This window comes from Sinocyclocheilus grahami, unplaced genomic scaffold, assembly GCF_001515645.1.
Source record: "Sinocyclocheilus grahami isolate Dianchi unplaced genomic scaffold, SAMN03320097.WGS_v1.1 scaffold45.1, whole genome shotgun sequence".
Lineage (NCBI taxonomy): Eukaryota > Metazoa > Chordata > Actinopteri > Cypriniformes > Cyprinidae > Sinocyclocheilus > Sinocyclocheilus grahami.
In genome coordinates, this window is record NW_015505224.1 from 2063051 (window position 1) to 2076605 (window position 13555).

A 13555-nucleotide genomic window follows, 5' to 3' on the forward strand; every position below is an offset into this window, starting at 1 on the left:
GAAATGATGAGAGGAGAGATGAGCTCATTGGTTTTTGTAAGTGCAGCAGAAGCTGCTAAGTAACTTGATGAAAAGATCTGTCAGAGATGTATGCAGGGATGGATTATGGTCCAGTGAGGCCCTCGAGCTCCAGCCACTTGGCTTTTTCTGAGCAGCTCTATGTGCTACACTTCACTTTCTACACAAGTAATGAGTCAGATGTTTATATAATAAAGATATATTTCAACAAACATATAATAAATTATAATAATATAAAATTTGCACATACTAAAGTTGAATATACTGTGTGATACAACACAGCTGCCACTAATCAAACATATTTGGATTTGTGTCTGTATATATACTAATATATATATATATATATATATATATATAATATATATATATATACCTAGTGTATATAAACATACAGACTACTAAAACTTTGCCTAAAATGAAAATGAAAATAGAGAATCTATTCAAAATATTAAATTAAACTCAATGATGCCAAAATAACACTGATTAGCATGAATGACCAACCGATTATAAATGCGTAATTGATTAATTTGGAAGTTATGAATAGGGTTGGGTATCGTTTGAATTTTATCGATTACGATTCTTATTAAATCCTAGTTTCAATTCCAATAAGATAAAAAAAATCCAATATAAAAAAAATTAAGTTAGACATTTAGATGTCAAACATTTATTCTGTCTTTTTACAAAGCTTTCTGTTGCAGCTGATTAACACAAGAATCAGCAGCCTAAGAAGAACTTTTGCCTTTGCTTTTAACAAAAATACCACAGCAAAAAACAACTACACTAATATAAATTTCAAATATTAAAGTGTTAAAGAAAAGTAAAGAGTCAGTAATAAAATAGGAACAAACAAATCAATTAGCAATAGCATAAATAAATACAACTGAACCAAATTTCAGGTACAGAAACTGTAATTAAAAGTTTAAAAACTGCATGGTTTTATTTTCATAAATAAAATATAAATCATTAATTAAAGTTATTAAATATATTCAGTTAAGATCAGTGAATGATTTTCTTTTGTTCTTTGATTAAATGGGACATATGATGTTGCTAAAAATAACATTATTTTGTGTATTTGGTGTAATGAAATGTGTTTGTGCGGTTTAAGGTTAAAAAAACACATTATTTTCCACATACTGTACATTATTGTTTCTCCTCTATGCCCCGCCTTTTTGAAACGCGTCAATTTTTACAAAGCTCATCGGTCTGAAAAGCGAGGTGTGCTCTGATTGGCCACCTATCCAGTGTGTTGTGATTGGCCGAATACCTCAAGCGTGTGACGGAAATGTTACGCCCCTCACCATACTGTGATGATGCCCTGTCCGGCCAGAGCGACGAGACAAAAACATTAAAACCCATTACAAACGAGGCATTTGTTGCATCCAGTGGGGACATAATTTCATATTATAATGACTTATACTGTCTTTTTACGCGTTGCGTTGCATCGCGCCGTGTAAACATAAAACCATGTCTGCATTTGTGATCGGAGAAATGACAAACAACAAGCATTACTCTAGTCATATAACTTACTTACAGACTGAGTCAGAACAGCTGGCATTGTAGTCTACTCTCCCAGGATCAGGAAACAGTCCTCCATAAAATGCGCTGCACACATCTGAATATTTGGGTTGAACTGTTCTGGAACAGTGTTGTAAATACAACTTAACCACTGATTTCTAGTCGTGTCCTCTTTTGGAAGACCAAACAAAATAGTTTTGCTTTCACAATGAAACATACAGTGTCATACACGGCGGCCTAGAGTGAGCGGCGGCGGGCAGGCGGGCTTGAGAACGGCACGGCCGGCAGATTCGACGAAGGAGTGTCCGGCGGGCTTGCAGCAACCACATGTGAAGACCCCGGGCTGGACTCCGCTTCGTCCACGGTGAAAGCTGATCCGGCGATCCACAGCGTGAAGTTGTTGTATTTCCTCAGCGACCAGCACGGATCAGCTCCAGGCATGACGAAGCGGATATCGTCCTCTTTTGGAAGACCAAACAAAGTAGTTTCGCTTTCACAACGAAGCACACAGCGCCTTCACGACATGGTGGCAGCAACAATACTACAGCGAGAATAAAAGTTACACCTTCTTTCTTTGAGTGAACATTTGGCCAGCGTTATGCAAATCTTCCCACATCGTAACGTAGATATGTGGGGGTGTGTTAGAACGAGCCGTTTTAGGTAGGCGTGGTTGACTCTTAACTTTTATAAAGAATATCTCTTTGGATTTGAGACTTTAGTCTTTGCAACTTTACAGATCTTCTTTATGCACCAAGAGCTTATAACACTTCAAAGAGAAAGGAAGAATTGAAATCGCATCATATGATCCCTTTAACATTAATGACAGGCAGCGCGTTTATTAGGCTACTGTCTCTTTAACACCGAATGCACTTAGATCTAAAAATACTATACACGCGCGTTTTCTTTCTCATCTGTTTACGTTCACTTCAGACAAAAACGGCTGTGTTTATGATGATAAACTGACGTAGTTTTCTGCATTCTAGTCGATAAATATGAAAGAAGCCAGTTCCGGCTCTGAACAAGCTTTTCTGCAGTGGAAATGCACGGAACGGTTCGAGAACGCACCAGCGCTTCAGACGTGTGCGCTGCACGCAAACAAGACTCAAGTTCTTTCCGTTCCTGCACTTAAATCGTTTTAAGCCCCATTAAAACGCGAATGCAGGAATCGTTAAGCCGAATCGAAATGCACGCGTCTTATCGAATACTCGGTTTTTGGACATTTGGAACCGTTCTACAATGTTACAGGTTTTTGATACCCAACCCTAGTTATGAATAATGTGGTAAAAAAAAAAATTCAGCAATAAACCGGTTCTTTGAATACAAAAAAACCTGCAGAACAAGCACAGCATTACTGTACTGGCAAAGTGTATCATCTAAATATCAAGATCTATTGAAAAACTAACAAATAGTAAATATGTATCTTTCCACTAGTGCTGTCAAACGATTAATGGCATCCAAAATAAACGTTTTTGTTTACACAGTATATGTGTGTGTACTGTGTATATTTATTATGTGTATATATAAATACACACCCATGCATGTATATATTTAAGAAAAATATGTTACGTTTATGTAGTAAATATATTTATGTATAATATAAATGATATGAATATAAATATATACATGTAAAAATTTTCAAAATATATACTGTATGTATGTGTATTTATATATACATAATAAATATACACAGTACACACAGATATATTATGTAAATGAAAACTTTTATTTTGAATGCGATTAATCACAATTAATCATTTGACAGCACTACTTTCCACGTATTTAACAATTAGCTATTTAATGCAAATATCTGACACGTTATTTTTAAAATTACATCCTCTAAAAATGTTTGAAGCGTCTTCTGCATTGAAAATCTGCTGCAGCGTTTCTTCTCAGGTCATTGACCTGGCAGGGAAAGGTAGGACGAGTCTTAGAGAGTGAACCTGCTGCACTCTCAGTGTTTTTGAACTCAACACAGGCCTCAAGTCTCTCAGCCCTCTGACCTCTCTGCGGTTGTGTAACTAAGCACTAGAGATAAAGACAACTTTGGGTTGGCTTACTGTACCTTCTCTCCTGCATTTCTGCGTCACAGATGTGACGTTTTATTGTTCAACAGCGAAGAGATATACAAAATTCAAGCTGGCAAGCAGCGAGTCATCTAAACGAGTGTGATAGAGCCCTGCTTACATCTGAATGATTAAATACAGAGTCATAAACAGTCTGTGAACCCACTCCCCCTCACGTAACCACACAGCAGCTTCTCTGCATCTGCCTGAGCAGCCCTTTTTATTTACTTCAAAATTAACCCTTGAGATGTTTACAGAAATGTACTGTGGTAGTACCATGCTACTGTGATGCTAATGGAAAATAAACTGATATACTTTGATATACCTTGGCACTGAATGATTATCATATTTACATTCCATAATATAGAGTGCAACAGTCACTGCCCACTTTTTCAGCAGTCTTAGTTCTGGAAGCATTTTCCCCAATGATTTGCTCCATAGGGATTTCAAACAATTCCCCACTAAGAGATTCTAACACTTGAATCAAACCAGCTCTAGCTCGGTAACACTTTAGTATATGGACCAATTCTAACTATTAACTAGTTGCTTATTAGCATGCCTATTATTGACATATTGGCTGTTTATTAGTACTTATAAAGCAAATATTCTGCATGACCATATTCTACATCACTAATCCTACCCAATACCTAAACTTAACAACTACCTTACTAACTATTAATAAGCAGCAAATTAGTTGCTTGAGGCAAAAGTCATAGTTTGTTTGGTTTGTTAATGGTGAGAATTGGACCTAAAAATAAAGTGTGACCCCTCTAGCTCTATTTCAATTTCAAACAAAAATATATGAAAATCAAGATAAACAATTTACATAATCAAAAAACGACAGTACATATACTGTATATATCATATTCTGTGCAAAATTTTGGTAAGATTTTGCCTACCCAATCTGCATTTATTTGATCAGAAATACAGTAAAAACAGCAATATTATGAGATATTATTACAATTTAAAAGAACTGTTTTCTATTTTAATGTTAAAATTTATTTCTGTGATGCAAAACTGAATTTTCAGCATCATTACACCAGACTTCAGTGTCACATGATCCTCCAGAAATCATTACAATATGTGTATTTGCTGTTTAAGAAACATTTATTTCTTCTTATTATTATTATTAAAACAATTGTGCTGCTTCATATATTTTTGTGATGCATTTTTTCCAGGCTTCTTTGATAAACAAAGTTTTAAAAAAAATTTGTAAACAGAAATCTTTTGCAACTGCTGCTTTTGATCAATTTTAAGCATCCTTGCTGAAAAATATGAATATCTTTTAAAGAATCCTACTGATACTATATATAGTATAGTAGTTATAAGTATAGTATATAGTATAGTATAGTATAATAGTAGTTTGAGAGGATAGAGAGACTCGATTGAGATATTAGCAATGCTTTGTGGGTGTGGATGGTCACAGAGCTCTTTTTGCCATAATTTGTTTCCATAGTAACAGTGACTTGTCTGATTGGTGGATCTCTCTCTTCAGTATTATATGAATGAATTAATGAATGAATGAAAAACAAAACATGTGTATCATACCGTTGGAGAGGACCGTAGTTCTGGGGGTCACATCCAGGTCTAGCGGGGGTCTGAAGGGGTAACCCCACAGAGTGGACACAACACACAGCAACAGCAGGAATGGCAGCCGTCCACTATGGGTCAACATCTTCAGCATCAGCAGTCTGACCAGGAGGGGTGAGTACCACGAGACCGCCGCTCACCCCTCCTCTCAAGGGAGCAGGAAGTCAATCACGCCGTCTCTTAAAACCGTTTCCTTTGGTATGCACAAATGCTGCTGTTTTACTCTTCTTCACCAAAAAACAAAACAGCTCTCTTTCCCTCAAGCGCTTCACTCTGCAAAACAAGAAAAAACAAGACGGTTAGGACAGGTGCAGAAATGACTAGTCAGTGTTGATGTCATAGTTAAGCTGACATGTGATCAGGTGAAGCGCGTGTTCTGATGCTTAATCAGATTTCTCAAATAACACAATTTAACTGTGGTTCTCTGTCCAGATCGCCCAAGGACAACCAACTATCAAGATTCTCATGTTTGTACAGAACAAAGGAACGTGGGCATGTTAAAAGGAAACCAGTGCACCCTGTGGCACTAAAAGGTTACTCTAATAGAAATCAAGTCTTCTATTCAAATCTAAAAAAGACTGAGTGACACATGCACAAAGCACATGGACACTCAGTGGTACGTCAAAGTGAAGATCAAAGGATGCAACTGCGCATCCGGTGACACGACTTTTCAGGCCTTTCATCCTGAGCCTTGTATGAGGTGACTGCGTTAAATAATAAGCTGGTGATTAATGTATGACAACTGAATAGTGTGGGTCCTAATCTAAAAGAGCCAGGGCTATCACAAACTCAGCCAGAGCTCATCTCTGACTTCTCTCACCTTGCATCAAAAGCAGGTCGGATTAGTCTGGAAATGCTTTAGAGTTTTTATGTTCATGTTGAAATCATGAGAATACTGCTCTGGAGAAACTGGGAGCATACATAAGGATATGTGCCAGTCAGTGGAAATCAGTTTAGTTCAATTTCAAAGGTTTGTGTGTTTTGTTTTGTTTTTTGAAGAAATAATACTTTTGTTCAGTAAGGATGCATTGATCAAAAAAGACATTCACAATGTTCCAAAAGATTTACATTTTAAATAAGTACTATTCTTTAGGACTTTTTATTCATCAAAGAATACTGAAAAAAAATGTTTCAAAAAAAGAAAGAAAGAAAAAGACTTTAAATATTTCTGACCCCAAGCATTTGAATGGTAATGCATAAACAATTTGTGCTTGACAAAAAAATTAAATTAATTAATTAATCACATGAGGAAATTCGGATTTCATCTGGGTCTGGTTATAAGCAAGTGCATCTGTCACCCATGATTCATTTATGCCATTAAAACCCAGTAATAGGGGTTATCTAGATTAAGTATTATTAGAGAAGTGAAGTATTATTAAACATGACAGCCACTATGAAAGGGTGAAACACCTTACGCAGAATAAATCCGCTTTTTGAAGGCCACTGATATTTAATGCGAGCATACATGATTTTAAAGAGATCTATCAAAAATACATAGTTCAGCCATGAAACTAACTAATTGCTAATTGGTTCGTTCAACGCTGTAGCACCAGCCAAGCAGGATCGGCATGTTGCACAATTATGAAAGTTTATGTTACCCCTCCTCCTCCCCAGCACCACCTGTAGAGATCTGCTAAGGGGTTCAACATTCTTGCAGCAGCCATCCTTGGTTATTTTTGACTAAGCTGAACTAATTATTGTATTTGTTCAGCAGCAGCACAGCAGATCTCATCCGCTAAAATCAAGTTTATGTATATTTCATGCCCATGCCAATAGATGCCGGTTGAATTTATCACTCCAAGAGTTGTCATGACTGATTTCACTTCTTTCGATCTAAAACCTTTTTAATGGAAAGTTATTTAGTGCATCATTTAGATCAAATTTGTCTCCATATTGACACGAATCTTACTATTGTTGTGTTATGGTCATGACTGACCTGTAAGAGAATGGTTGTTACTTAAAAAGGAAGAGCCATTGTGCTTGTGTGTGAGAGTCTAATGTGATTTAGGAGGACAGTGGCATGAGCATCCAACTGTTCGCCTCCCTCCGTCCATTACTCGAACACACTCAGCCCCCCTCTTCTGTAAACACTCCAGACTTCTCCCCCTCTCTCAGATAAACACACTCTCTCTCTCTCCCTCATTCCATTAAACAAACTTACGCACCAGATGAGCACTGTTTTCTTTTCCCCTCTATCTCCTCTTCGAAGAGCACATTCCCAGTGGCTTTCTAGGCCACTGTATTCTCGTTCATTCAAAACGTTTTCACTCCTTTTCGCTCCGTATAAAGAAACACAAAACAAACTCTCTCAAACATAAATGCACAGATGTGCTTGAATTCACACCTGCTGTAGCGCTGGAATCAGCAGTACTGCACCAGAGAGGTTTATCGGATCAGCATCCCTCTGTTCTTTCCAACAACAGAAACAAAGTCAAAGAGCAAAGCTGAAACGAATTAAATGTAAAATATGCTTTGATATTATTATTATTATTATTATTATTTGGGCTTATTTTTTTAAAAAGTACTTATGCTTGCCAAAGCTGCATTTATTTGATCAAAAATAGTGTAATTTAGTACAATTTAAGATTATGGTTTTCTATGTGAATACATTTTAAAATGTAATTTATTCCTTTGATGCATTTTCAGCATCATTACTCCAATCTTCAGCGTCACATGATCCTTCAGAAATCATTCTAATATGCTGATTTGCTGCTCAAGAAACATTTCTTTTTACTACCAATATTGAAAACAGTTGTGCTGCTTAATATTTTTGTTTAAACCGTGATGCATTTTTCTTTTTTAGCATTCTTTGATGAACAAAGTTCAAAAGAACTGAATTTTATTTTTTTAATAGGCATCTTTTGTAACTATATCTTTACTGCCAATTTTGATCACTTTAATGCGTCCTTGCTTAATAAAAGTATTAATTTTTAATTGTCAATCAATTAGAATTGTAGTGTATAGTGTATATTATACAAATAATACATTAATTAGTTTGCATATTGTAATATAATTTAGAAAATCAATAAAATGTCACAATGACAGTCAGCGTCACACATTTTCTTACATTTGGTTAGTGACCAAAAATTGTGCAAATCTGTCATATTTCTTAATTTTACATAATACAATTATTTTAGCACTTCTAGACCTTACTGTTTATGATTCTTTCTTTTTGCACTTAACATGCTGCTCAAATCACTTTGACAAATTTAATCACAGACGAAAAAGCTTTATTGGTTTTAATAAGTGATATCTCATCACTAAAATATGCTTTGAAAGGTCTGTGCAGCCCCTGAAGAAGCTTTATGTCAACAAAGCATTAGCAGATATGACAGAATGTGGTATTAAATATCACTGAAAGTTTCAGGAATCAAATAACTTTTCTGCTGAACTGCTCAGAGAACAGAGTGGATTGAGTAATAGTTTGGTGCAAAACTAGAATCCAGTTTAAGTGTATGAGGTTTATGAAAGAAATCCATTACAAGATAATAACTACACAACCATCAGCGGTATTATTATTCAGCCAATTCAGATGTCCTAGAGAGAATGAGAACTATAAAGAAAGAAAGAATAGGTCAGACACATGAGAGGCCAAATCTTCCCAGTGGAAAATCTCTTAGTACTAACACCAAGAAAGCAAATGAAAGCATATCAATTGGCGGTCACTGTAGCCTACAGCGACAGCTCCAGATCAGAACAGTGGTCTTATGCTGCGTGGTCACATCAGAGATCACTCAAACACACACTGCTATTTCTTATTCTGCTTTCAGAGCGGTAGAGATGGACTAAAGCCAGTTCCAGACAATGGAAGATCAGCTGCAAGTTGATTTAAAAAGTGCTGAGCTGTACAACAGGATTCATGGTATCAGGCTGTAGGATGGACTGAATCAAGTGACAAGAATTGAGCAGCTGCAGAGAGAAAACGATAGCTCTGTTTCTGCATGCAGCTCAGCTGAACAGTGACTGCATGAGACCCTTCATGCATCTTTAACCAGCTGTCAGTCACTTTGAGCACATTTACATGCGAGTTTAAGAGTCAGTCGCCTCAAAAGAGAGAGCGACACCGACAAGCACACTAACTTTATATCATGATTTCATGGATGTAATTGAATGACAGTGGTATGCTATATTCCATGCATTAAGGACCTGCAGAGTTTGTGAATGAAGGAGGACCACAAGTAGAATTTTGGCATTTAAACATCTATAAAACCTGGAATAAATAGCATTCAAGAACAGAGTATAAGTTCAAGGCTTTTTGAGAGTCTAGACAAATCAGCCTAATAATCTTCCACGGAAATTCATCATCATCATTCTAGTTCATCATCAATGAAACCGGATCCATCAATATTCCACCACAAGGCAATGAACAAAGAAAGTAAATAAATAACTTTGCATAGAGACCACTATGGTTAGTTTAAGATATCAGTGTAACAGCTAAATCAGTGTTTGGCTTATAAATGAGAACTGCTTAATTATGAAAGCCATCTTTCACAAAAATGCCATTCTTGCATACATAGGACCTTGAGGATAAGCAATGAGAGTAGCCAATTGTACACTTAGTCAATGACCGGATGCTAAATCACATGAGGGACTGTATTTTTTTCAGTTTAGAATAAAAATGAGATTCTGCTGAACTATAAAAGCAAGCAGTACATAGAGCAGAAAAATCATATGGCAGGATGCAACCAAGGAACCTTTACACAACTGAGCAACTCAGCTCCAAATTCTGTTTAAAGACACAATATCAATACAAATGCCATAGTAGAAAATACTGCTTCGCCCCTATAGTATTAAATGCAGCTCTGATGTAAGAGTAACTAAGTAACTTTGTTGAGGCCAGTGAAAGAGCATATATCTTGTAATTTATAGTTTTTATATTTTTGGTATATTATAAGATAGCATAACATCAGCAACAATTCAGAAAAGCTAAATAAGACTTTCAGAATTATGCATCAATAAGCTATTCACATATTTATGAAACAATTATTAGACATTTCAATTTGTGTTAGATTACTGCCGGGCACATTTCTATTACTGGTGTGTCACTCAAAGACTTTCCTCTCCCAGATGCCATCTTACTTGGACAGTTAAATGTGTTTGTGCCAGGAAAAACTGCACCGGAAATTCTCACTGTCAGGTTTGACTAATACATTAATCTGATCAAACACGGACGTGTCCACAGTCTTTCTGAAACTCTTCCACATCACGTATCAATAAATAGTCTAAAATATCTATCAGTCATAGCCTTTCACACAGTTTAATGGTTAACTTCCAATGAACTGCTCTTTGACAGGAAAAAAGAAAGATTATATTTTGTATGGCAAGCCATTCTAAAATGTATTTCCTTAAAATGAACTAGCACCTATTTTTAGGTTACTAGTGTAACATTTCACTTCCAGCTAGTATGTTTTGCAAGTTTTGCTGGTGAGTACTATAGTTTCACTTGCAGTATGCATCGTTTAGTTACTTCTGCCTATTTGCTAGCACTTAAAATTAGGGATGCACCGATACTGAGCTCCTGTACTCGTACTCGTTAAAATGCCCCGATACCACACAGCATGTGATAAGCGCCATATTCAAACAAAGAAACACTGACAACAGAACAACAGACAGCAGAAAGGAGTTAAGGATGTCTACTACGAAGTATATGTATGCAATGAATATAATGTTAAACATTCAGTATTAACGCCTGTATAGCTGATGTGAGCAAGCTGATAAACAAAGCACACTGAGTGGATTGAGCGCGCGGCAGCGCAGATGCGTGAGCTTGTCAAGTGAATATCCCTTTCTCACAGACATCACTGGAAAGTTTGTAGTTCGGTCGGATATGTCAAAAACAAGTAAGTAAAACAATGCACAGGTTACTTAACAGTAGGGAGGGAGAGAAAGAGAGAGCACTTCTGTTGTGTGATCTTTGATGTTCACTCACTTAGCACACGCATCATTTGGATTAAAACTAAATCGTAAAAATAAGACCATTTATAGGGGCATTCACTATAAACATAATTTATTTTGAACCATAGGCATACACGACTTTCTGGCGAAAGTGAATCTAGCAGCCTGTGTGAAATGCGCTAGGCTGTATTATTCTGCATCAGTACAAATTTGGCAAAAATTTGCTTGAGTGTTTCATCATTATATGAGCGGCTTTGGAATATAAATCGCAGCACGTTTCAGACGAAAAAAAACGCAACATTTATTTCTAAAAAATATCACAGTTAGGAGATTTATAATGAGTGGTTCCCTGCATTATTACAGCAAAGCGCGTGATTACAGTACTAAGCCGCTGCAATGGAGCAGCTCTAATGCTATTAAATTAAAGATGATGTACAATAGAGCAAAAACATGAACAGTGAAGAGCAAAAAAAATGAACAGTGAAGGTAACAAAAACTTGTAAAATACATTTTAATGGGCATAATTAAGTGTGAAAATAACCGAAGGATATACAGTGAAAACAAAAATTATTCAGAGACTAGATATGATTTTTGATAATTTTTTACTAGTGGGTGCAGGACACTATAGTTCATTTATGTAAGTGAGGGTAGCAAAATAAAGTAAACTGTGACAAATTATACCCAAAAATTCTTCATACAGTGGAATACCAGTAAAATTGATACAAATTAGGGTCCAAAAATTATTCAGACCGAGTCTGGGAAAAAATTTTAAGTTGAGGTTTGCATGAAGCTGGGTGACAGCATGCCCAGGAGACTACAGGCTGTCATTAAGGCTAAGGGTTGCCCAACTAAGTATTCATAGTTGTGTAAATACTGTCATACTAACAGCTGTCTGAATACTTTTTGGTTGATTGTAATCCATTATATACCTTTCTATCAAAGTTATCTAACATTATCAAGCTGAATTTGTTCTGACACAGTTTAACTCTGAGTTCTTGTCATATTTTATTACCATTTTCTAAACTATAGCGAATAAACTGTGATAATGTGAGAAATGTTGAAGGTGTCTGAATAAATGTTGGTTTGACTATCTATTTGATAAATGAAGTTAACCAACTAACATTATACATACGCTATTGGTTTCTGTACCCAATATTTAAAAAAAATTACAAATGCAATAAACATATCGGTATCGGTACTCGGTATCGGCAAGTACCAAACATAAAAGTATCGGTATTGGGCGAGTACTGGAAAAAGTGGTATCGGTGCATCCCTACTTAAACTACTAAATAGTCACTAGTTACTATCCTAATAGTGACCAATTACTATTCCATTTTTACTGGTAACAAATAGCAAATTTGTGGTTCAGACATTGACTATTCTAATTGTTGCTGGCACTTATTTTACTTTTATTGGTAGTAACTATTTATTATGTACCATTACGTATTTCTTAGTTACTGTAATCTATCCCAAAAGTAACAACTGGAATACACACTAGTTTATAAATAATTCTTTTTCAATTAGTACTAATACTAGAACAGATATTTAAGCAAATATTTGAATATTTACCAAAAAAGAAAAAGAAAAGAAAGATTATCATCAATTAAAAGAGAATAGTTAGGCTACTTGTATTAGTTACTAATTAATATACACAACTGAAATTTAATAGATACTAGTAAAACACAAAATAATTCTACTCGTTTACTTTGTAATTATTCAAAAGTACTAGTAACAAAAACAGTTCTTTTTAAGGAATAAATGTTTAAGCGGCTTGCCATATACGTTGAGGTTTCGTCTGTGCAAAATTATAATTTCATTTTAATTATATTAAAGCTTTTTCTTGTCGTCTAAAGGATGTTGTCTTCACTCAACAGTATGCAAAAGAGACTTGTTCATACCGAACTGTCAGAGAGAACTTAAATCTTTCGTGCGATGCTCACTATTAAGATACAGACGTGCACTGACAACAAATATCACAAAAAGAATAAGAAAACGTGTACAATATCAAAGTGGTCTACTTACTAAAATGTCTTTCGTCACAAATCGCCCAAAAACGCAGAAAAGTCGTCTAGCAGTTAGTGTAAAGCCAAGTAACGTGAGACAGAGCGCAGACGCGGAATGAACTCAGCTGTGTTAGTCGCTGTGCTGTGTGTGAGCCTCGACACAGGTACTGTACGCCCTCCTGCGCCACTTCTCCATCTCAAACAATGCGCTCCAACAGCAAACACGCCGCTGACGGACGGCATTATTGGAAAAAACATCTGAGCTCCTGGGAAATATTTGGGCTACCGCATTCCTTTGCTATCTATTGGAAAAAGCACACTTACACAATTATGATTATAAACCAATAGCACTGTTAAAACATGCAATCTGTTCATTGTTAAATATGCTGATAGAAGAATGGAGATCCGATTAGCAATAGACTAATGCTCAATACGAAAAACACATTTCTGAATATGCATGCAAAAGGCGTT

The 13555-nt window shown here is 35.9% G+C and overlaps 1 protein-coding gene across 1 annotated transcript in view; it reads right to left on the reverse strand.

The window, feature by feature from the left end:
- Positions 1–13261, reverse strand: part of LOC107582524 (semaphorin-4G-like) — a 41844-nt gene extending 28583 nt beyond the window's left edge. The window contains exons 1-2 of the mRNA XM_016268416.1: positions 13104–13261; positions 5145–5459 (exon numbers count right to left, since the gene is read on the reverse strand). Of these exons, the coding sequence (XP_016123902.1) occupies positions 5145–5280 (136 nt within the window). The 5' untranslated portion in view covers positions 5281–5459; positions 13104–13261. The remainder of the gene's footprint in view (positions 1–5144; positions 5460–13103) is intronic.
- Positions 13262–13555: the final 294 nt, after the last annotated feature.